Raw genomic sequence first — 26,186 nt, 5'->3', positions numbered from 1 at the left:
TCACCTGATGGTAAGTGACGATGCAGTCTAAGATGATAGCGGGCTAACCTGGAAGGCGTATGGCAGTTTTTATTAAACCCATAGCCCTTTGGTTTCTACACGGCATCGTACCGGAACGCGAAATCGCTTGGCGGCATGGCTTTGCCGGTAGGGTGGTAACTAGCCCCGGCCGAAGCCTCCCACCAGACCAGACCAGAAATTTAGAAATTATAAAATTCCAAATCCCTGCCAGGAATCGAACCCGGGACCTCTCACTAACAAGACCACAGCGCTCACCACTGCGCCAGGGAGGTCGTCCAAAAACAAACCTTCCCCGCTAGTTCCGGCTTAGTTAAAAGCTGTGGTAAAAAGTAACAGCGTAAAAAATATAAACTTAAAACCCCCAGGTATACTAATTATGAGCCTAGCTTAATTAAAAGTGTCATTTTAATATTTCTCGTGAAATTTTTTGCACCTAAGAATAATTAATTAGTGCCTACCTTTTAGTACCTATTTGAAGTCTGATGCTGTAAAATATTCATATTTAATCAGAAGAATATCTTAAAATTAAATAGAAAATGATCATCAGCTGATAGACGTCCACTGCTGGACCATGCTATAATAAATAATTATTATCTACGGCAGGGACTTCCACGCAGGGACACGCCACGATCTTGCATGAGATGCAACGCATGAATCCAGTGGCTCCCGACGACCTCTCTGGTGCAGTGGTGAGTGCTAAGCGGGTTCGATTGCCGGCTCAGTGAATTTGGAACTACATAATAAGTAATTTTTTTTGACTCCAGATGGTTTTATGTGATGCTGCAGCCTTGTCTAGTTAACAGCTTACTTTAAAAAACGCTGGCTCACTTAATTAAAACAACTCGCCTTACCCCTTCCAGGTTAGTCTACGAATCTCCACCTAGTACTGTACCTACATACTTATTTCCTTCACTATCTAAATAATTTGTACAAGTCTGCCATCGTAGTTCGCGAATCGCTAACGGGCGGCGGCGCCCAGACGTCGGGGCGCCAAGTCTTCTCCCATAAAAATATTGAACATAGATAGATAGATAGATCGAAATACTTTATTGCATACAAAAAAAATACATAACATCCCAAAAACAAAGAAACTAAAACTAAAAAATATAGTTACTGCACAGCAGTTCCAATATTCCTCCTTCCAGTTTTACTAGGTATCTAATCTTTTATGCGTAATTTCAACTCTATTGATGATTAGGTACCGGTAGCGTAGATAGCTTTCGTTTTGTTTGCTTTTTGTTAGTTTGTCCTTCAATCACGCCGCAACAGAGCAACGGATTAGCGTGATTTTTTGCATAGGTATAGTTAAAGATCTGGAGAGTGTTACAGGCCTTTTTATCCCGGAAAATCAAAGAGTTCCCACGGGATTTTTTAAAAACCTAAATCCACGCGGAAGAAGTCGCGGGCATCATCTAGTACATATTTCTAGTAAAAACACCCAAATCTCTTATCGCAATACAAAATAAATAACAACAAAACGAGCCTATTCGCACCATTTTACCTACCGAAGTTTACATTGAAAACCATTAATAGCCTGAAAATTACAAGCAAGTTATCAGTACGTAGATACACCCACTTCCGGCGAAGAACGAGCTTTGTCTTCGAACCTCTATTCACTTCCGGTTTGACTGCACGCCTTTAACGACTTCACGTAGGGTTGCCACACTTCCGTTTATAAATAAAAACTAGTGACCCGCCCCGGCTTCGCATGGGGGCAATGTAGATACTAATGTGGTGTCAGTGAGGAGTGATCAATATAATCCATACTTCCATACTAATATTATAAATGCGACCACCGCCCGCGCATGCCTCGAAAACGCACAAATAAGAGATTTTTTTCGGACCTGATTCACATTATTTCAATTTCCCTAGGGATCTCTAATTTTTTGAGAATTAAACTATACCTATAAACCTTCCTCTTGAATCACTCTATCTATTGGTGAAAACCGCATTAAAATCCGTTGCGTAGTTTAAAAGATCTACGCGTTCATACATACATACATACGGACAGCGGGGAGTGACTTTATTTTATACTATGTAGAGACTAGCAGATTTCCGCAACTTTGTCTGCATGAATTTCTTAAATTCCTTTCTTAATGCAGGTCTACGTAGAAAATTTAAACATAGAATTGTGCATAACATTAACAGGGGTTAAGGCTGGACGGACTGACTTTTTACTAAGTTAAAAATAGATACTTACATTTATAGTTCAAAAAAGTAGGACACTATATACTACATATTATACGAGTAGGTAAGTAAAATAAAAGAAACAACTTATATGAACGAATGCTGCATGGTTTTTAAGCCTGAAACCTAAAGCGGTTCTCATAACAGCAGTAGAGCCTACTCTCTATTGGCTACTAGTCTCAAAGTTTTGTTGGTTATAATATACTTAATTACAAGTTATTGCGGACAAACATATTTTATACTTTTGCGAACTTTTACGAGTCACTATTACTTTATTTTCTATGAGCTTACAACAGCTAAGTAATCGCTCGCACCTATTTATGCTTGTTCAGTTAGCAAACCCTTCCTTTTCTTACTAAATAAACTTAGATAATTTTTTAAACACTTTTCAATTACTTAACAAAATAACTGGCAACCCTAATTCCAGCCTTCAAGTGATTTTGAACCAAGGCCTCTTCGACATAAAGACAATTTTCCAATGCGTATGTTGTGTTTAGATTTATGCCTTTGCTAATGTACAATACTTTTCTGTTATGCAAAAATATTAATATATTTAATGACCCATTTGTTATTTTGTTATGGTGTTTTGCTTTGCTTTCTGAAATAATATATTTTACTTGAGGCTTCTAAGCCCATGACAATCTGAGTACAGTACGCGGCAGAAAGTAATGTACATCGGCCTTTAGAATGATGTTTCGGCTTTGTAGAGCGTCGTCTCTGTCACTCATACCTATGTGACGCTTTGTCGGTCTCAACGACAGAGACAATGCGTAGTAGCGAGAATGAGTAGGTAGGTACACAAGCAGTACAGGTACAAGTGCATAATATTATGTTTAGGTAGGTACCATTAGAAAATTTCTGTGCCCATCTTCAGTCTCTATCGTCAGACTCTTGTTGGTGTGTTTTTGAAAGTGAAAATAAAGCAATGAATCCAAATTCGACTGTTCTGCATCTATCAGAAACTTCACATGTCCACCTCACACCTCCATCAGATACGCTCAACTCAATGGTGCCAATCTAACAATGGCACCGATTCTAAGCACAACCTAATTTTAGAGTATTCGCACCCTCTTCTTACTATTGTAATATGAAAAGGACAGAAGCTGTGTGACATTTCTAAATTTAATTTTTAGATGGTAAAACCCGTGATTTTAGCACGCACCGCGAACCTACTGTTTAAATTTGTATTGTGCACTAAAATTTAGAGTCTTTAAATGTGAAAGTCATGTTCCGTTCCTTTTTTAGCATTAGTAAAAAGAAAAGGATGCAGATACTCTAAATTTAGTTTAGAGAGAGACTAGAGAATCGGGGCAATGTCACCTAAACAACTCGTGTGTGCAAAACTTCAACTCAATCGGACAATAGGAAGTTAACGGATAATCAGTGAAAAAACCACAAAATTGTGCAAATCTGAGAAAATTATCTTTCAGGAACAAATATGAAGTAAATGAGTATTTTTGACCAAAGTTTTTATGGAAAAACATGTAGATGCATAAGTGTTATGCCCGCAAAACTCATTACTATAAGCTTTCGATGTATGATTAGTCTACCATTTTCGAAAAACTAACTAAAATTTGAATGTTCGATATTTTGTTTTCATGGGCAAGTTTTAATCCTTTATAGTAAATTAAAAAAGTTTGACTTCGAAAAAGTTATTTTTTACCTAAGTAGGTGTAACTTCTTTCAATCTAACTTAAATATTTATAGAAATAAGAAACCAACACAAATGTAGCACTCGGCGTAGATAGCGTAAGTTAGGGGATGCAAGTCTGCCAAGTGTCGCAGACAGTGAGTCGCCCGCCGGACAGACGCCAGGGGGCGCCAAAATTATTACTATTGAGGGGTGGCTATTCCGAAGATGCTGTGTCTGTCTAATGTATTTACCTTATGTAAAAGCTATAATGAAGATTTGTATTTCTACCAACTTTTATACGGTTAACTTGATTATTTTATCAGTCCTTTAACAGAAACAAAATGTTTAAGATCAAAAGTTCGGTAAATTATTGTGTGCCAGAAGATCATTCAGTGGGATCTCTTTGATTTTTCGGGATAAAAAGTAGTATATAAGTACCTATTCGTTTTCAGGATGCAATGTCTGTAACAAATATATGATGCCCCCAAATTTATCCACGAAGATTTAGTTTTGCTTAAAAATCTCATGATTTTTATTTTATTTTTGTAAGTAGTCGATGTTCGTCCCCGATATGCAAGTTATTTCTGTACCAAATAACGTCAAAATCTGCCTCAAAGGGGCATGGGTTTATTAAAAACTGCCATTCTCCTTCCAGGTTAGCCCGCTTCTATCTTAGACTGCATCATCACTTACCACCAGGTGAGATTGCAGTCAAGGGCTAACTTATATCTGAATAAAAAAACTGTTAAACGGATGGGCCGTGAAAAGCTACATAGACAGCAGATAGACAGATAGAGAGAGACACTTTCGCATTTTTGAAAACAAATTGTTTAGGTCGGAACCTACTAAGTAGGTATAATAAAGAAACCGGCAATTATCTAGCATTACATGGTATCTTGCAGATTGCGCCGCTCGAGATAAGGGGTAATTTCCCCTGCCTTAAGGGCCCTGCTTCTAAGGGTCCCTGCTTTATGAGCCTTGCTGCCAGCGATAGTTGGCTTATCTGTGTACTTGGGCCGGTAATGCTTTCGGAGGTTTTTGTACTTTGTGATAAATTGCAATTGCTTGTGGTTTTTTGTAAACTTCCAAGGTATAGGTACCTACCTACGTTATATGCTAAATGCTTCTAGATTAGGACTGCCATACGTCCCGGTACACCAGGACAAGTCCCGGTCTGAAGCGTTGTGTCCGGGTGTCCCGGTTAGTAAGTTAGTTGTCCCGGTTTGGCAGTTAGGGCATTTGTCCACTGCCAACGTCCATTCACCATTTTAGTATTTTAACCGTGAAAACGTAACAAACAAACAGACAGACTGACACTTTTGAATTTGCAGTATCAGTATGCATATACAGACAGACGATATGTCTGACGTTAGAGACATAGAGAGGGAGCGTAGGGCGTTGGCGGTCCGATGTAATATGCTAGCCCGCAGGTTTGCACGGTGTAATAGAGACGTAAAGCTCACTCTTTTTAAAGCATATTGTCAGACATTTTACACGTGTAGCCTGTGGGTGACGTATACGCAGAGGGCCTACAACGACCTACGAGTGCAGTATAATAATGGTTTCAGAGTACTGATGGGGTTACCGCGCTGGTGCAGTGCGTCACAGATGTTTGCGGAGGCTCACACAGATGATTTTTACGCAATTGTGAGAAAAAGAGCTGCATCTGTGATGAGCAGGGTGCGTGGGAGCTCCAACAGTATTCTGAGAACATTAGCTGCAAAGTGGGAAAACCCTTTTATGAAACACTGGGTGTACATACACATGAACACCAAGTGGTCAAGGGGGTATATAATTAATTAATAATAATAATTGTAATTTTATTTAGTTACTAACATAGTTAATAAGGTCTTCTGTTACTAACACATTATGGATGAAACATCTGAAATAAAATAAATAATAAAATAATAAATAATAAATATAGATGGATGTGTCCCGGTCGCCGTTTCAGCAATTATTGCAGCCCTATTCTAGATCCAGCGGTGTCCGATTATATCAGTCTGTCAGGGAATCAAATTCGAGACCCCACACTTATAATACCAGTGTACTCACCACTGAGCCATAGAGGTGTAGCGTAGCCAATAAGTATTAGGTAATACAAGGATACAAGGGCGTTATAATGACTTACAGTTTTTGATGTAAGGTATAGCGTGCACAAACCTATTTATATCAAAATCAGCATTCTACATGTCTATTATTATTTGATTGAATAACAATTTGTAAACACCCTTATTATCAGTAGGTAATTATAAATAGATATGTACCTAATTAAAGAATTATTCCAAGGCAATTACTTATAACACAAAACAGATGTTTTACACTAGATGATGCCCGCGACCAGTGGCGTGCAGCTCATAGAAGCATAAACGCACTGCTTACCCTCATTGTAATAAATCAATGCTTATTTTTCATTATAACCTGCCTTAAAATAAGTTCATACCTAAATGCATACCCTGGCTTGAACTCCTGTGCACGCCACTGCCCGCGACATCATCCACGTATAAGTTTTTTTTTTTTAAATCCCGTGGAAACTCTTTGATTATTCCGACTTTTCCGATTCCGATTCCGACCGATCCGATTGTATTCCCCTAGGTCCTTCCGTATACAACTCACTAAAAGAAAGAGATTTCAATTCTCAGATTTACCAGTTAAGTATTATCAGAATATATGTTAGTGATAATAACCGGTACTCGTTATCGTCGACTCCGGACTCGGGAAGGCCAAATTTGGACCTCCACAGGCGGTCACCCATCCAGTTACCGACTTGGGTCAACGATGCTTAGCAATCGCAATAGATTGATATGCGCTGTCACAACTAGGTCAGACGTCCCTCTACTCCATCTGGATGGATCCATCTCTGGAGATACGGAACCCTAAAAACTTTTGCTATTGTTTCAGATATAAGAAGCCAAATGCGGCGAGCTGCGTGACCCAGGCATCACCACGATGCACAAATGTCTGCTCACAGTCGCGCTACTTTGTATCGCTGTCAAAGGTTAACCCATTTCTTATTAGTTTCCGAATCCGTGAAAATAGGAAAGTATAAAAAACTCGGACTGAACTCGGCCATTGCTTCTAAATCTAAACTAATCAGTGAACATCTTTGATCTTCGCATATCTTCGTCATACGTCCGATTTGAATCCGAGGCAATATCAGAGATATCGACTTCACGGATGACGGAGAGAACTCGGATGACGGAAGTCGGAGCTAGTGCGTAGGCTACCATACAAATAGTTCTATGACCATTGACTACGTATTTTCACGGATTCGGATCGGATGCAGTGCGTAATCGCCCTAAGTCTGTCAATCTATATAAAACATGCATACTACTTCAAAAAAGATTTGTAAGGATTTTGGTCCAGGCATACTTAAGGTAGACTTTAAGCTATACGACTGCGACGTGCGACTACGACACTTGCACACTGCTTTGCATAGAAATTGCATGAAGAGTAGTTGTAAAATTGTATGAATTAGGTGAACAGTCGCGGTCACGTATCTCATTTTCTATCTTTACGAATAGTTAAGTATCCAAGACAGGTCGAGATGGCAAGCGGGGTATGAGGCGGGGGACGCCCCACACGCCCGCGCACGCTAACTGCGTTAGCCCACACTGGGTTAGCGCGTGGGCTGTGCAGGTTTTTTTTTTTTAAATTCAGATACAGGTTAGCCCTTGTCTGCAATCTCACCTGGTGGTAAGTGACGATGCAGTCTAAGATGGTAGCGGGCTAACCTGGGACGGGTATGGCAGTTTTTAATAAGCCCATGCCCCTTTGGTTTCTACACGGCATCGTACCGGAACGCTAAATCGCTTGCCGGTACGGCTTTGCTGGTAGGGTGGTAACTAGCCACGGCCGAAGCCTCCCACCAGACCAGACCAGAAATTTAGAAATTATAAAATTCCAAATCCCTGCCAGGAATCGAACCCGGGACCTCTAAGACCACAGCGCTTACCACTGCGCCAGGGAGGTCGTCAGGGGTGTGCGGGAGTTCCCTCTCCGATTACCATCTTGACCTGTCACGTACTTATACCTAGGTAGGTACTTACTTTGTTTTCTCTAATAATTTTCTTTTTTAACTTTATTTGTTAATTTCAGATATATCAGGTAGCTGGGAAGAATGGTGGACATACGATGGAATATCAGGTAAAATGTCATTATACTTATTTTCTTTTTTGTAGGTAGATACTTAAATACGGCGTGGACATAATCACGGGAAACAGCTTGTTACAAAATAATTCTTAATTACAGTACCCACTACCCACTATCTGATAGTCATACGCGTAAAATGTAAATAATTTATATGTAATTTATCTATATAAAAAGCCGACCTCCACCATAAAGCGCGGTAATGACTCCGAATAATGACTGTGATACCATCTTAATGATAGTTCGGTCGCCCGTATCATTATATTGAATAGTCTATGGCTGTGTTTTGACTTCGTTTTTGTAACCCATTTAGGTATTTTTCGGACCTTGGTCCAACGCATTGGTAGATAGTAGGTACCTACCAGGTTTAGTTTAATTTAGTTTTAAGGCTAAAAATTTATATGCCACAAGTGCATGAAATAGTGTGACATAAAATTGTACCCACAATACATACCTAATTCAACAAATAAATAGATTTTGATTTTTTTGATTTTTAAGCAATCAAAAAGGTTATACAATTTTAAATTAAACCTATTGGGTCCCAATAAACCATATAACTTTACGATTTAATCAGAGTCATTTTCGGGTTTTAATATAACAACATCCAATACTCATTACCGGCTAAATGGAAAAAATCGGCTAATGTAACGGTAATGACCGGCCGGCACATCCGATAGTGTTCGCCAATGGTGCCCTAACATTACATTATGCGCTTGTTTCCATTGTAACAACGTTGTCTACCGATTTACAAAAACATATTCGATATTTAAATGACAAGATATGGTCAAGCGAACAAAGTTTTTCGAAAGAACCAAATTAATCAGCGCCACCTCTTAGATACTAGTGTTTTCTGAATCATTTTCATTTAACTTTCTTATCTATTATATTTTCTGGAACTGGAATACTTAATTACTACAAGTATTTCCAGCTTTTGCTATCTTTTTAAATTGACTCATATTGCTTAATCCTAAAATGTGCTTTAAAAAATAATCTGCTATTGTTTTTTATGTTAATGCAATTTAAAAAAATCAATCATTGGTATTACTTAGAACGACTTTTTACCCGATATATTTAGTGTATAAGATTTGTAGAATTGGACCTAACTATTTTAAACCGCAAATATGTGTATTAAAAAACTAAAATCTGTGTTATTAAAAAAAATTAACGACCCGTTTGAAATCCAGACGTCACTGAGGTTGCATTGGTGCTATAGCACCAATGATTCAGTGCCATTTTGTTTGTTCAATAACCCTGTCCATACGAAGTAATGTTAGGGTTCTCCACACAGATCTCCGTTCATTAGGTACAGTACGCGGCAGAAAGTAATGTACATCGGCCTTTACAATGATATTTCGGTTTTGTAGAGCGTTGTCTCTGTCACTCATACCTATATGATGTTTTGTCGGTCGAAACGACAAAGACAATGCTCTACAAATCCGCTATCTCCTTCTAAAGGTCGATATACATTACTTTCTGCCGCGCACTGTACGAGTTTAGCATAACAATAAGACAGTTAGTTTTGTCTGATTTCGTGGCTATGAAATTTCCTGATAGAGTTATAATGATCAATCTGGCAAGTAATTCGATAGGGGTTTTTATGCATTTCACATTTATTATTGTATCTGCAACAGCATCCATTATAAATGCGAAAGTGTGTTTGTTTGTTGGTTTGTTAAATTGTCCTTCAATCACGTCGCAACGTTGCAACGGATTGACCTGTTTTTTTGCATGGGTATAGATAAAGACCTGAAGAGTGACATAGGCTACTTTTTATCCCGGAAAATTAAAGAGTTCCCACGGGATTTAACGGTATCGGTAGTACAAAGGGCACGCGCACTAACATTACATTACGCACGACTCACTGCACTGCGATGGGCAAATTTTGCGGTTCCCAAATTCCCATTGAGCGCGATATCACTGCTACGACACTGAATAGCCTTTTATATTTGAGTAACGAGAATTCCCGACTCGTCATCGTGTAAAACTATTCCGGCTTAAAGTTATTCGTGTATGAAATTCGGGTATTGTATGTAGATGAACTTTATGGTCAGGTTTTACCTGAAAATTTGCTAACAAGGGGGATTATTTGCATCCTTTGTACAGTTATATACTTTGTACAGCTGTTCCTGCTATCTATATCTAGATCAGAACTAGAAATGAGGGTAATATCAATTTATTGAGAACTAGCTGATGCCCGCGACTTCATACGCCTGGATTTAGGTTTTTAAAAATCCCTCGGGAACTCTTTGCTTTCCCGGGATAAGAAGTAGCCTATGTCCTTCCCCGGGATGCAAGCTATCTTTGTACCAAATTTCGTCAAAATCGGTTGAGCGGATGGGCCGTGAAAGGCTAGCAGACAGACAGACAGACACACTTTCGCATTTATAATATTGGTATGGACGAGCTGTTCTCGCGATTTCATCTGCGTGGCTTTAGGTTGTTAGGAATCCTGTCGGAACTCTTTTTATTCCAGGACTAGATCCATGTCACTCTCCAGGTCTTAAACTTTACCCACGCAAAAAAATCACGTCGATCCGTTGCTCCGTTGCGACGTGATTGAAGGACAAACCAACAAACAAACACTTTCGCATGATATAATATATGGGAAGTGATTAGGTACTAATTTAACTAACATATAAGTATCTAAGGCTACCATATCATGTCGTAGTGTGTAGCTTGTATACTTGGTGTGAAATCCGCCCACAATCCGCCCTAAACACCGTATGAAGTGTCACATTGTGTCGTTAATTACATAGTGGAGCCAAGTTAGTTCGTTATGATGCTATCGCAGTGTTTCAGTCCTGTCATTTGAAACCATCAAGCGGCTAAACACCAGCACCATCATCATCATCATCATCATCATGATCAGCCCATCGCCGGCTCACTATAATAAAATTCCACAAACAATTTTAGACTTGCCTTTACACAAGTTTAAAGTATATTAAACAGTCTATGTAAATGATAAGAAAGCTTGGATTTGACTCGCTCCAGCAATGCACGGACTGCAATTGCTTGTACAGTATGGTATACAGTGGCGTGCAGGTCATAGAGGCATAAATGCACTGCTTACCCCAGTTGTAATAGCTCAATGCATATTTTTCATTATGACCTGTCAGTAAACAGGTTCCTACCTAACTAATGCCTACCCTGGCTTCAAAGACTGTGCACGCCACTGATGGTATACCTAATAATATTGTAAATTGATCTCTTGAAAAGAGCAACCGCGGAGTTTCTTGCTGGTTCTTCTCGGTAGGAACGCCATTCGGAACCAGTGGTAAATTAAACTAGTCGACGATTCAAAAGCACTTGTAAAAGTTCATTTGAATAAAAAATCTATTCTATTCTATTCTATAGAGCACGAGAAGGATTTTTGGCCATATTTGAATATTTGAAATATTTAATACTTCCAAATATGTTAAGAACTAGCTTATCCCCGCGATTTCTTTTACGTGGACTACACAAATTTGAAACACCTATTTTACCCCCTTAGGGAATGAATTTTCAATAATAGCCATCTGCATGCCAAATTTCAGTTGGCTTCGTACAGTAGTTTGAGCTGTGCGTTGATAGATCAGTCAGTCAGTCAACTTTTCCTTTTATATTATATAGATTCCAATGTGTCTATTATTAGGTAAGTAGGTAGTAGGTACCAGATTGATTCGAAAATCCAATAATTAATGGGACATTTTGATTTGGCACCAGGTCCAGGATTCTGGGGCCTCATCAACCCTCAGTGGAGCATGTGCAACAAGGGGAGGCGGCAAAGTCCTGTCAACATCGAACCTGAGAAGCTACTCTTCGACCCCTGGCTTCGGGACATACAGTTTGACAAACATAAGGTATGCTTTCAACAGCCTTACGGCGATTACGCACTCATCCGATCCGAGTTTACCGCTGCAAAAGACCTCACTTAGCTACTCGCTCAGTCTCGCCTAAAGGCACGGAACCCAGAATACCTAAATGTCAATTTTCATATCTCTAACTTAAAAAACAGGATTTTCATACAACCTTCGACCCCCCCTTTCACACCCTTGGGGTGGGAATTTTTTAAAACCGTTTCATAGCTGACATTTACGTCCTGGAAGGAACCTGCCGTCCAAATTTCAAGTTTGCAGGCTTTATAGTTCCTGAGATTTCGTGATTACTCAGTGAGTGAGTGAGTGGTATTTCACTTTTATATATGTAGATTATGATCCATCCAAGCAAAAAATATAGGTCACAATAAAAGTATCGATATCCATCGGCTGATGTGCGTATTTAATAATTACGACTAAATGCGTGCATATTTCACATTATGGAAAGCCATAAAGTTGGAATTTACTGTATTTTAATCATAATATCTGTCCGCTAACACGGTTTAATCTCGAAACCGTTGTACTAAGCTGGCCGAATTGTTTTTGTTCAATATGCTCGCTATGCCGAAAATCGGCACATTGAAACCTCAGTATTCAATACCTACCTGCTATAAAGCCTACTCGAACTATTTTCAGTAGGTACTTAGATTTATTCAGTTTATATTATTACTAGCTTATGCTCGCAACTTTGTCCACGTGGACTACACAAATTTCAAACCCCTATTTCACCCCCTTGGGGATGAATTTTCAAAAATCCTTTCTTAGCGGATGCCTACGTCATAATAGCTATCTGCATGCCAAATTTCCGATGCCCGATCCGTCCAGTAGTTTGAGCGGTGCGTTGATAGATCAGTCAGTCAGTCTATCAGTCAGTCAGTCAGTCAGTCAGTCAGTCACCTTTTCCTTTTATATATTGAGACTAGCTGATGCCCGCGACTTTGTCCGCGTGGAATTAGGGTTTTTAAAAATCCCGTGGGAACTCTTTGATCTCGGAAAATCACTGTCCAGGTCTTTAACTATATCCATGCAAAAAATCGTCAATCCGTTGGACTGTTGCGACGTGATTGAAGGACAAACCAACAAACAAACACAGTTTCGCATTTATAATACTGATTAGTTAGAGGTGCATGCCCGGAGCACACCTCTAACTTTTCGGACTCCCTACCTCTTGATCGTAGAAAGCCTTAATCACTAGGCTATCATCGCTTCCATGTTATCTTGAGTACCTATTTTAAAGCCTACAAGCCTTACTTAGCTAAAATAAATATTTTTGAATTTACACGACCCTTTCTATTACTTTTCTCAAAGTATTGCCTCCTACCCTGACTATATTATTAAGTATTTATAACTTAATATATTTTTAACCATGATTTTTTATGATTCTTCTTTTTTTACGTTACACAGTCGCGCTTATCCGTAACATGCAAATTAATGTTGCTACACCAAGTCTTAAATCCTGCGATAAAATGTTGTAAGTCGACGTTTTTTACATACTTGTGGTACTTAGCACATAGTTTTTACACTGCGATAAACTAAGCGAGTCTATGCAAAATGAAACGGTTTAGTGAGTGATATTTCTAACTATGTCTTACCACAGTGTCTTACCTAGTCAAATGAACGTGGTATCTTTATGAAAAAAAATTAAGCCCATCGTGCAAGGAATCAATGAAATGGCTTCACGACTTTATTTTAAAAGGACTTATACGACATCATCACGTTTCATACTTTTATTAAAAAAAACATACTTGGACTCCTCCTGGTAGAAAGCATCTGAAAAAAATCCGTAAAACAAACGCCAAATCTGTAATGTCCTCACATTTCACGTCATAAAAGCAATGTCTAAAATACAGGGTGTAACCAGAGCGCTAGCAAAAACTTAGCGTTATTGTTATACTACCTAAAACAATCCAATACCAATAACCACTTGAATCATTTAATAGTTTTTTGAATGAGTGAATTAGTTAGTTAATATCAAACCCGCGATGTTATTTGATAGCGTGCAAAACTCGCAATGTATAGTGGCCTACTTACGCAACGTCTGTTAACCTGTAGCGTCAGTCAGATGTTTTATTTGCAATTTATCGTAAACTTTTACAAAGTTATAGGATTTTTTTCGCGTTTTTTTTTTTGTAGTATCATATCAGTAATCATCAGTACTTATCACCTGTCTTACCAGCGTTCTGTGGCTCTACCGCGGTTGTTTGACAGCTACAATGTCACGATCGCAATCATCTCTGATTGGTTAATGCTCGCTCACTATTGGCCACAATGCATTGTTCCAACAAGAATCGCACAAATTCAGCCAATCAGAACAATTGAGATTGTAATAATGATTGATGCAGGTTTTAGACAATCGCCCTGCTGGTTACACCCTGTATTTCTAAAATTTCCTATGATAACTTCATACTTATTATAACCATAAATACCCAAAACTTTACCCACAGCAAGCAGTGTGCGGTGGTCGGCAAAAACTTGTCGGATGAAGATAGCATATCGTCCGCATAACATTAGCATTGGATTTGCGTTACGGGCTAAATGAATGCATGCATGCGCAATACAAAATATTCATATGCTATAAATTACCTGTGATAGTGCCCGGTAATATATGTGCTGGGTGATTTAAATTATGTACTTGGGCTAATCTTTTATAAAATACTAGCTGCCCTGGCGAACTTCGTTCCGCCTAACAGTTGATTCAAATTTTTTAAATTTTTCTCTCCGTAAGAACCATCCTCTTACTCCTATGAGGATGACATGTTTAGGTAGTAAACAAACCCTCTATAAAAATCTAGAAAAAAAAGAAAAAAAAGAACCATCCTCATAAGTAGGTACTTCAAGGAATAATATAAAAAAGAATTAGCGAAATCGGTTCAGCTGTTCTCGAGATTTGCGATGACCGACACATTTAGTGATTCATTTTTATGTTATAGATAGATATTTTATGGAAGTAGATATAATAGACATATTAACTATCTATCTAAGTATATATTTATGTAGCTAGTCAGACATGTTTTAAATATTAAAAAATATTTATCAAAATTTTATTTCACCACTTTGTCGGCGTGATTAATATTTATACCCATGCCAAATTACAGGATTTTTAGCACTAGATAGTCTCTGAGATTAACCGAGGACGGACGGACAGACAAACGGACGGAAATGGCGAAACTATTTTAAGGGTTCCTTGTTTACTGCGGAACCCTAAAAAACTACTTACCTTACAATTTTATTTTAGTTCAGTTTAGTTCTTTTTACTTCAGCCTAATTGAGGCTTAATGGTCTGTGATTTAATATACATCGATGTATAAATTATACAAAAGTGTTGGATACAGCTGGTCAGATTTGGTTGATTTTAGATATTTTCTTTTCTATTAAATTTTATACTTATTAGAGTTTGTATAAACGTATAATCAACTACAGTTAGATCAATCAACAAACTAGACTACTCCCGGTATCTTTTACATAAATACCTAGTTTCAGAATTACACAACAACACTCCACGCCTGTTTCTACAACGAATGTAAATTCAATAGATACGGTAAATAAGAAGGCATATTATGGAAATACTTTACGAACTAATAATTCAAATATTAGGTATGTTTAAAGTTTTTCTATAGGTAAAGCTCTGTTAGAAAAGTTTAGTTTTTGTTTTTATATTTTCATAAAAATTAAATCAAATAGCAATTTAAATTAGTAATTGAAAGGAAAATAATCAAGTAGTCACTTAAATGATCTAATAAGTGGGAAAACACTGTCAAAACACGCAATTAAGTCCTCTAAATAATTATATTGCATTTTGATAGTATGTAGGTACCTACCTATTTTAGTTTAAAACTTTACTTTGTTTGTAATAAATTCATTAATAATGTATATTGAGAATTATAGGCACAAACCATCTATCTGTAGGTACTTATTATAGAACTGTAACTATACGATATCTGATCTAAATATAATTATTTTGAAAATTTTTATTCGAAGTCTACCTTTATAGTATCGTCCTGTCCGTCCATCCGTATAATTGTCACAGTTATTTCATTTTTAAAACAATTTTGTATTCAATTTTCCACCACTTCCAGTGAACGATACATCATCGCGTTCGCGTGTTATCGAGCAATATGTCATCTCAGTTGAAAGCGCAAAAGTTGCCAGGTTCTAATCAAGGCGCGCCCATTGATTGATAGTATCTACCCCGCCAGCCGGCCTTGTGTATAACACGCCCTCGATAGAAATTCAATTGGAGCGGCAGATAAAAATAATATTATGTTTAGCTTAGCTTCATTTTTTTTTTAAAGAATACTAGGCAGTGATAACTAATATTCCCCTTTCCCCTCCAACTAAGCGTTAAGCATGTACTAGGAATAGGTGCGACAATTATATAGTGCAACGGGTGGGGTTTGAAAAGGCAAAAAAGTTAAGTTTTTTATTATCTAATTATAATCCTAATTCCTAATTATTTCCACGTTTAACAGGTCAGCGGCGTCCTCCAAAACACGGGTCAGTCATTAGTGTTCCGGGTAGAGAAGGACAGCAAACACCAGGTCAACATTAGCGGGGGTCCACTGTCTTACCGATACCAGTTCGAAGAGATCTACTTCCACTATGGACTTGATGACAACAAGGGGTCGGAACATCAGATTGATCACCACACATTTCCTGGAGAAGTAAGTAACTACGGGAAGAACTTTAGATTCTATACGAGTCTAGTGGCCTTGGGTTTTCGAAATCAGTTATAAGTTGGAGCTTAAATAGCTAAAATGGTTTAAAACCCCTATTTCACCCCCTTAGAGGTTGAGTTTTCAAAAATCCTTTCTTAGCGGGTGCCTACGTCATAATAGCTATCTGCATGCCAAATTTCAGCCTGATCCGTCCTGTAGTTTGAGCTGTGCGTTGATAGATCAGTCAGTCAGTCACCTTATCCTTTTAAGTAGGTATAATACAGGGAGTAACCAGCAAAGACTTAGCGTTATTGTTGTACCTAAACACAATCCAATACCAATAACCATTTGCCTCATTTTGTAGTTTTAGTGATTTAGAATTTTTTAAACCCGCAATGTATAGCATGCAAAACTCGGGTCAATGCCCTTGTACATATTTAGAAAATAATACAGCTTCTATTTCCTGTATCCGTAAAGGAACACCTATAGTAGGTACCAACTTGAATTATTACCTACCAATGTTCTCGCGCATTAACACTTGAAGGTTGTTATCGCTGTTAGCGATAAACTTGGAAACTTAACTCAATTGAATGGACTTGTTTGAGCGCGATTGTTCCCGGGAAAACCAATTTTAGATAGAATCTCGTTAATAACGCAATATGTGGTGAGACTTTGCTTCAAAGATTAACTTTTCCTCGTACAAAATTAACGTACCCTTACGTTATTTATTAATATTAATTGTCTAGTATGTAACATCCTAAAACAGTGATAGCCTAGTGATGAAAACGTTGACCTCCATTCGAGGAGTCCGGGATCCCATCGTTGTTGCGCACATCTAACTTTTCAGAGTTATAATAAGACCAGAATCTCATGGCAAATAGGCATTGGCAAATTTTCGTCATAATCACGAAATTATGTATTATTAAAAAAACAAATAATTTTCACTATGAACTGAGTAACAATATTCACCACAGAGTTATTACATATACTCGTATATAGGATATTCACAGAGTACAAGTGTTGCTAACTTTGGAATTTCATGAGATTCTGATCTACCTATATGGCGTTTTAAACAATTAAGTATTAGATCTATCACTATGCTACAGTGAACATAATCTTCTAGGCTAGCGTGGTAGACTATTATTATTATTATAGCCTAAGCGTTTATTACATACCTAATCAAATCATTTACAAAACATCATCATTGAATTCAGGAATCAATAGTTCTTAACTTTTAAAGTTTCTGAAACTATATCGTTCGTATTCGTTAATACCTACTTATAATAGGAATATACATACTCACTCACACACACTTTTACACACAATTTTAAGCAAAGTTGTAAAGTTGTATTTACTCAAACTTTATTTATTTATTTATTTATTTATAGACTAGCTCTTGTCTGCAATCAGAACTGATGGCAAGTGATGACTATAATTTTAGAAATAAATTTGCTTGTACCAGTTATCGATCTAATATTTAATACGTTATCCATACAGATCCAGCTATATGGCTTCAACAAAGAGCTGTATCACAACATGTCGGAGGCCCAACACAAGTCGCAAGGAGTCGTGGGTATATCACTAATGGTTCAGGTAAGATTAAAAATCATTTCAATATCCGCGATATTACTTCAATATCTGAGTGTAGACCTACTATTTACAATGTAGTCTTCCCATTCGCAGTCATAACTAATCGATGAAAATGTTGTAGAGAAATATACTTAGTTAATTAACACATAGGAAAATGTATACTTACTTGGAAAAAAGACCACCAAAAATACTAAACTGTTTTGCATTCGTGCTTAAAACTATTTTTTTTGTTATAATGAAAAATATCTCAAAATTGCATCCAGTTTATTACATTTCTTGGTTTATAGATTGGCGAGCCTATAAATAAGGACCTGAGGCTTATAACGAGTGCTTTTAATAAAGTCACATTTAGAGGTAAGTCTTTACTGCATTATGAAAATATTTTAGAACATGCATTATTAGCATACTAAATAAGAAATAAGCAATAAGAAAATAGGTCTGGAAGGTGCACGATGCTTTGACGGTGAAGAAAAACATCGTGAGGAAATCTGCATGCCTGAGAGTTCTACATAATGTTCTCAAAGATGTGAGAAGTCTACCAATCCGCACAAGGCCAGCGTGGTAGACTATGGCCAAAACCCTTCTCACTCCGAAAGGAGACCAGTGCTCTGTAGTGAGCCGGCAATGGGTTGATCATAATGATGATGATGATGATGCACCATATTTATTTTTATTTTATTTTATTTACACTTTATTGCACACAACACAAAGTAAACATTGAAAAAACACAATACAGGATCTTAATCTAATAGCTGTAGAATGCAAAGGCGGCCTTATCGCTAAAGCGATCTCTTCCAGGCAACCTTTGACGAAAGGAATCACGAAAGCACGGGTGGGTGCGGCAGCCGAAAATGGCCCTAGCTATATTAATTATTATAAATTAGACTACATACACAGTAGGTAGGTACATTCTAATAATACACAAATATATATAAATATATTATATACCTATATACATATCTCTGTAATATACTACATAATTCTGTTTACATTGATAAACCATAATTAAGTATTTACTTATTAAAAAAAATATTACAAGACCGTTAACAAATTCAAAATTTTAAATAGTCTATTCTAGAAACAAGTTTAGTGTCAAAATATGGGATACTCACATAAGTAACGGAAAAAGTGAAAAATAAAAAACTGGACTAACAAATCTATACGTGCTAAAATATTACTACATTTGCAGGCAGCTCCTACCCCATCAAGCACCTACCGCTCAGCTCGCTGCTACCCAACACGCAACAATACCTCACGTATGAAGGCTCCACCACACATCCTGGCTGCTGGGAGACGGCGGTGTGGATCATCTTCAACAAACCCATCTATATTTCTAAACAAGAAGTTAGTTCTCTTTTCTTTGACTAACTCATCAATCCATAGGATTGTTAGGTCGACATCCGTTTCACTTAGAATTATTCTAAGTGAAACGGATGTCGACCTAACAAAATGAAAACTAACAAACTCAACACAAAAAAATATAACAAAATCGAATGTACCACCCCACCCATTTATAACTTATGTAAAATGTGAAGGTTTTCTATGTACATAATATACGGCTGCACAAGCCTATAATAAGTATGTAGATACTTTATATATTTTTATTTTTCCATTATTTTCACTAGGGTAAACCGACAAGATTTATTTAGAACTTAGGTAAATGTTTACTATCTATATTTTTATATTTCTTTAGTGCAGTGCAGCCCAATACAATTTAAATGTCTCTTATGAGTCTTGATTTATTTGAGGATCTTTCTTATTACCTAGGTTTCAATAATACTTTAACTAGCTGATGCCCGCGACTTCGTCCGTGTGGAGTTAGGTTTTAAAAAATCCCGTGGGAACTCTTTGATTTTCCGGGATAAAAAGTAATCTATGTCACTCTCCAGGTCTTTATCTATACCCATGCAAAAAATTACGTCAATCCGTTGCACCGTTGCGACGTGATTGAAGGGCAAACCATCAAACAAACACACTTTCACATTTATAATAATGGTACTGATTATAACTATAGCTAAGTTTCCAACCATTGGTCTTCTTTACTACTTACATTAAATAATTGTTTACAGATGTACGCCATCCGTCGCCTCATGCAGGGGTCACAATTGACCCCAAAAGCACCTCTCGGTAACAACGCCAGGCCAGTTCAGCCATTGCACCATCGAACTGTTCGGACGAATATCAACTTCAACAAGCAAGGAATGCCGGTGTGTACTTATTTCTTACTAGATTCTGCCCGCGGCTTCGCCCGCGTGGCCTACAAGAAACAAATGGCATTTTTTTTTCAGAAACAAATATTATAGCATCAGCACGCGCACCCTGAACAGCACCGAATAATACAATCTCGATATGAACAGAGATATGAAGGATAGCGAATAGCTTCATACTTTAAAATCTAACCTAACAAATAGTGCCTTCTTCATGCAATGCCCAGCAGGAAAGATTGAACATCGAACTTTAGAAAGAGATAACAGTTTTGTACAGCGCTGCCTCTGTGGTTGAGACTGATATAAGGTCCCATAAGTATAAGTGACAGAGACGACGTCCTACGAAGCTGCAATCTCTTTCTCGATGTGCAATCTTTCCAGCTGGGTACTTACCTATTGCACGAAGAAAGATGCTAATTTCGAAATTCCCAGCACGTTTTCCTCCCCGTAACCCCTACCTTACTGAGTTTATTTATTGTTATACGGAGTTCCTTGTTCGAAAGATTGATGGACTATAAAAACTTCTCGCCCGTTATCAGAGTGCTGAATGGAGCGAGTTTGAATCTAACCGCCTTGTGTTTATTTGTGCCTCGTTCCAGCCATACATTTAGATCTAGATAAGCCAGTGGTTTTGCGAAATTACGCGAAGTGTTTTCAAAGTTTATCGTGGATAGTAAACTTTCTAGTTTTATTACGCTTTCTAGTCAACTTTAAAGCATATACCTTTATTGTGCAGAGACATTTTCATACTTTTTTTATGCTTCGTTATCTCTTTTATACAAATGTCGTATCTCTCGTTTTGTACTGCACTTATGGATAATTACAGTACACGGCAGTAAGTAATGTACATCGGCCTTTAGAATGACATTTCGGCTTTGTAAAACGTTATCTCTGTCACTCATACCTATTATGATATAAATAAATAAATAAATAAAATTATTTTATTTCAGGTCTGGGACCCATATAAAAACATGTTCATAATAATTAAAATGTGTATAAACAATATTTACCATTTCTATTATTATTAGATTATTAGTAGTATGCAGTCTTGACAGGAATCCTGCCCTAGACCTACGCATTACCGCATAAAAATCGTCAACCCTGTGCATCGCAAACATACCCGACGCGCTACACCACCACGGCAGCCCCAGCAGAGCTCGAAACGCATTGTTGTACTGTACCCGTAGTACAAGATTTTACGTCTCACCAAACCAAACCAAATTCGAGAGTCGAAATACTTCCGCGTTACAGTAAACTGGATCTTAAATGCCTTGTTTTAAAGCTCAAGTTTGTCTACACTTCTACAGCCAGCGCTCCAAGCGGAAACATTGCGAAATTAAAATCAGTGGCGTTGAATTTTTGACTTTAATTCAAGGCTGTTTAGGTCCATTTTACTGTAACGCAGAAGTATTTCGACTCTCGAATTTGGTTTGGTTTGGTGAGACGTAAAATCTTGTACTACGGGTACTGCACTCTGAGAGCGTCAAAAGTGGCTTTAGTATAGTCGTACCAGAGCTGACAATGACTGAAATGAACGCGGCAAGCTACAGTTTTGGGACGTTTTCAGAATCTATGGAAACAAAATTATTTGAATTTTATAAATCACATAGTTGGTAGGTGATTTTGTGGGATAATAATACAGTTGGTTTTCAGATAGAGCCTCAATAGCTCAACCGGTAAAGGAGTGGACTGAAAACCGAAAGGTCGACGGTTCAAACCCCGTCCGTTGCACTATTGTCGTACCTACTCCTAGCACAAGCCTGACGCTTAGTTGGAGAGGAAAGGGAAATATTAGTCATTTAATATGGCTAATATTCTTTGAAAAAAAAAAGATATTAGTAGATATTTTGCCATTGGATTTTTCTTATCTAGATCTAGTAGTTCGTAGTTCGGTCAATTTACTCTAAATCTTTTAAGTTGTACCCCTTAACCTTACTGAAGAATTCGACTAGATCCATTGATTTACCACAAATCGATGACTAGATCTATTGGTGAAAATCTTATGAAAGTCCATATAGTGGGTAGTTTCTGAGAGTAGTGTGAATAGAATAGAATAGAATAATGTGCCACTCAGTTTGTGTTGAGACGTCGGGCCCCTCAGACACAAACCTCTATAGCAAATATCTGAGGTACCAGACGCCCCAACGCTGATTTTCAGTGACATAGACAGACAGACTGACTTTTCTTTTGTAGTAAAACTGTAGCAATAGTAGTATAATTATAAATTTGATTATAAATACCTAATGGTGATTTATGTTTAAAAAATGCTTAATTTTATATGTGTTTACGATTTAATGTATGAAAATATAGGCTATAACGACTCTTTGTTACAGGTCTCGAGCAACTGCCCTGACATGTACCGAAACATGCACTATACAGGTACGTTAAAATTTTGCATGTAATTAAATTTCACTTGTAATTATTTTACGACTGAAAATGTAAATGTTTAATTTTTGAATGCAATCCCTGGCATGTTGGATGTCCACTCTTATAGATGTTTTTATTAACTTTTATATATGATGTTTTAGATGATAAAAAACCTTATACAATTGTTTATTTTGCAAGTACGACTGACAGTGTAAATAGCTTAGAGCCTCAATAGCTCAACGGGTAAAGGAGTGGACTGAAAACCGAAAGTTCGACGGTTTAAACCTCGCCCGTTGCACTATTGTCGTACCTACTCCTAGCACAAGCTTAACGCTTAGTTGGAGAGGAAAGGGGAATCTTAGTCATTTAACATGGCTAATATTCTTTAAAAAAAAAAAGTAGAATTGTATGTTGAATGTTTCTAATTTTATAGCATGAAGACATGTTAGTATGTTCTTTCTAGTTTTAACAATAAATTGTTTACATAATTCAGTGATTCATTTTAAGTAATGTTTTAGTAAATGAATGAAAAACTTTTCAAAAGCTTCGATTGACAATGCCAATATTTAAATTTTATTGTATTTTAGTTGCTGAATATTTCCACTTTTATAGCAAAAAAATCTTGTTTTAACAATAAAAGTAATAATAGCTCTTTTTAACAAAATTGAGCGATTTATTGTAGGTAAATAATGTGTTAAACACTTACTATTAGGTACGCTCAGATCTACTTATACTACACTAATATTCGTATTTTCAGCACGTTATGCCCGCAAACACCGCTCGAAAAAAAGTATTGCATGCAAGCGCAAGAAAAAGAACACTATTACACCTAAGAAAGCATGTCACAGTAATAATAGGTATTTTAAGTGAACACATTCCAAGTACTAGCTTTTCCCAATACGGATGTTGCTTATTATTATATTAAAAAAGCGGCCAAGTGCGAGTCAGACTCGCGCACTGAGAGGGTTCCGTACCTACTACAGTCGTATTTTTTCGACATTTTGCACGATAAATCAAAATTATTAAGCATAAAAATAGATGAAAATCTGTTTTAGAATATATAGGTAAAGACCCCATTTGGTATATTAATCTTACTTTATAGGTTGAAAATACTAATTATTATTTGTTCATGGATACATTACAATAGATGTGTTGTGTGTAAATAACTAAAATATTTATAATATTATGCATGTTTATTCATGTTATGTATACTGTATAGTTTACGGTATTATTCACTTTTTGTTATGCTTGTGTAGTTACAAAAGCGCTTAATCGTAATTATTATTTTGTGACTAAAACTCCTAAAATTAGTAGAGCTTGTGATAATAATATATTTTGTTAATAGATTGCTTTCATATGTTCCCAGTTCATTACATATTATGGGACGCAGATCATGCATGCTAAATAATATTTATTATGCGTAAATTAGATTTAAATTGCAGTTTTACAGCGTTTCTGTTTTTGGCATTATATAATTTATTATATTTAGTAGATACATATATCGATATCAACGATATTTATATCGAAAACATTGGCATAGGACGATAATGGTTTAAGCTCAGACAAAGAATCAAGGTGGACATTTACCATAAATGACCTAAATTTAAAACAGAAAACTAAGTAAAAACTCGTAATAGTCACAGTAAATTACAATCACAGAAACACAGATGACAATTGTGCTCAACAAAAAAAAGCTAAACTATGACAAACATAAAAATGTGTTTTTGTCTTTATCACTCTTCAGAGCTTTTCCTTACATTTAGCTTACTCTAATAAGGTATTGTTATTATTATTCTTATATTATATTATTATTCTTTGTCTGAGGGTTTAAGCGTCTTTTACCGATAACATAACGATACAACAGGCGTTAATACTTGATATCAATAATAAAATATAACGTTAGAAATGATATCGGTATGCGAAACGATGATTTACGTGGAATTAGGAAATGATAATTGGATATTATTTTATATGATTAGGTTTTTTACTTATTTTAATGTGTTACAGCTACGCAATGGCCAAGAGAGCACAGCATGCGGTACAGAAGCGCTGAAGACTTGGCAATGTTATCGCTCAACTGAAACATTTAGCTTCGTATTAGATATAAGTATATTATTATTCTCGTTTAGATATTAGTTATTATTGTTATAAGTTAAACCTATGAGTAAAACTTTGAAAACCTATGTAGGTACGAATGTATCGATCTTGATATAGCGAGGCTAAGTTCAGATAGTGATTTTTTTTGTACTGGTAATAATGGTATTTAAACGATATTTTTATCGAATGGTAGTGAAAATTTACATGTTGTCAAAGTATCGTCTGCATAATTTTATCACCACTTTGAATAACATAACATTCACTGCTCCCATTCGTTAAATTATCGTATACCGTAAATACCAAGTATAAAATATATCGCCAGCGGAACGTAACCTGAAATTAATTTGGAAATACTCGTCTACAGATTTTGTATTCCTCAGATGAATCTAGTTAAAATGCAAAGTTTGCTGGCCGGTATTATCTGATTAATTGTATTGTAAAATGAGTTATCCGATCCCAAAATGTAAGCAAATAGTATAGTTGCGTTATACTAGCTCCAAGTAAAATAATAGGAATTTTGAATGCCTATTTACAAAAATACTCATAAAATTGCTTTTTAGGCAAACGTCAATTGTATAGACAATATTATCTTCCCCGGATACTTTATTGCGTTTAAACAGTTCTAGAGATATTGTATAAAATTTAGATATAATAATATAAAAAATACTGATTGGCAGTTACGAATATAGAATTTATATTAATATAACGGAAGCTTCAAAAATAACCTAACAAAATCTTCGCTAAAATTAACATAAATTAGATTGTGTAACGTGTGTAAATTGTAACGTTGATAAAAAGTGTAAATAAATGTAAAATATAGATAAAATAGTTGGAATTATCGTCATTCGTCCACACCCTCGAGTGTATTTATATCGCAAATAGATTAAAATTAAGCCTTATAAATAAAAAAGAAGCTTCTATTAATTTTTTATAATATTATTAATTTTACAGAAAAATAATTGGCGCGATAATCGTATAAAATGCGTAGAAGTATAATTGTATTACGGAAAAATGTAAAAGTAAATGATATAGGACGTAGTTTTCCTATGTTTGTATTCAGTCAATTGTCCAAACAATTATTAAAATAATAAAAATAGGCAAGAAATTGTATACAAAACAAGCTTATGAATAGATTGGTATGTAAACTTAGATTACATTGTTATTAATAGATTATAATGTATAATGTAACTTACATAAATAAACTGTTTATATCAAAACTCCGGTTAATTAACGAATTTTTACTTATGTTTTTAAAAACAATTGAAGTCTTAGGATACATGCTTTAATATCTGATGCCAGAGTTTAACGTAATGTAATGAATTGTAGTAAAATTAACTGTAATGTACCTATGGAATTTCACGTTGTAGAATTTAGATGCTGTTTTGTCAACGTATAAACGGTTATTATAATAAAATATGTAACAAAATTA

At 36.3% G+C, this 26,186-nt stretch overlaps 1 protein-coding gene across 2 annotated transcripts; it reads left to right on the top strand.

Moving 5' to 3' along the window:
• Positions 1-617: 617 nt before the first annotated feature.
• LOC117992807 (carbonic anhydrase-related protein 10-like) lies at positions 618-26,186 on the top strand. 2 transcript variants are annotated; one of them, XM_069506270.1, is made up of 11 exons: positions 618-710; positions 6,740-6,836; positions 7,937-7,984; positions 11,690-11,826; positions 16,311-16,502; positions 17,994-18,089; positions 18,374-18,440; positions 19,276-19,430; positions 20,156-20,293; positions 22,627-22,672; positions 24,668-26,186. In XM_069506270.1, the coding sequence occupies exons 2-11, from the start codon at positions 6,788-6,790 to the stop codon at positions 24,739-24,741; spliced, it is 1,002 nt and encodes a 333-aa protein (XP_069362371.1). In that variant the 5' UTR covers positions 618-710; positions 6,740-6,787; the 3' UTR covers positions 24,742-26,186. The 2 variants fall into 2 exon arrangements, with proteins under 2 accessions (XP_069362371.1, XP_069362372.1); XM_069506271.1 differs by lacking the exon at positions 618-710 and having other exon boundaries at positions 6,730-6,836; positions 18,374-18,444; positions 19,280-19,430.

The sequence above is a fragment of the Maniola hyperantus genome, chromosome 22, assembly GCF_902806685.2.
Source record: "Maniola hyperantus chromosome 22, iAphHyp1.2, whole genome shotgun sequence".
Lineage (NCBI taxonomy): Eukaryota > Metazoa > Arthropoda > Insecta > Lepidoptera > Nymphalidae > Maniola > Maniola hyperantus.
This window is presented reverse-complemented; position numbering and strand designations above follow the sequence as displayed.

Bases quoted from the DNA above. Each gene is read 5' to 3' on its own strand.
- LOC117992807 (XM_069506270.1), top strand. From the start codon at position 6,788: ATGCACAAATGTCTGCTCACAGTCGCGCTACTTTGTATCGCTGTCAAA. The intron at 7,985-11,689 runs GTAAAATGTCAT...ATTTGGCACCAG, and splicing joins GACATACGATGGAATATCAG to GTCCAGGATTCTGGGGCCTC. The intron at 18,090-18,373 runs GTAAGATTAAAA...CTTGGTTTATAG, and splicing joins GTATATCACTAATGGTTCAG to ATTGGCGAGCCTATAAATAA.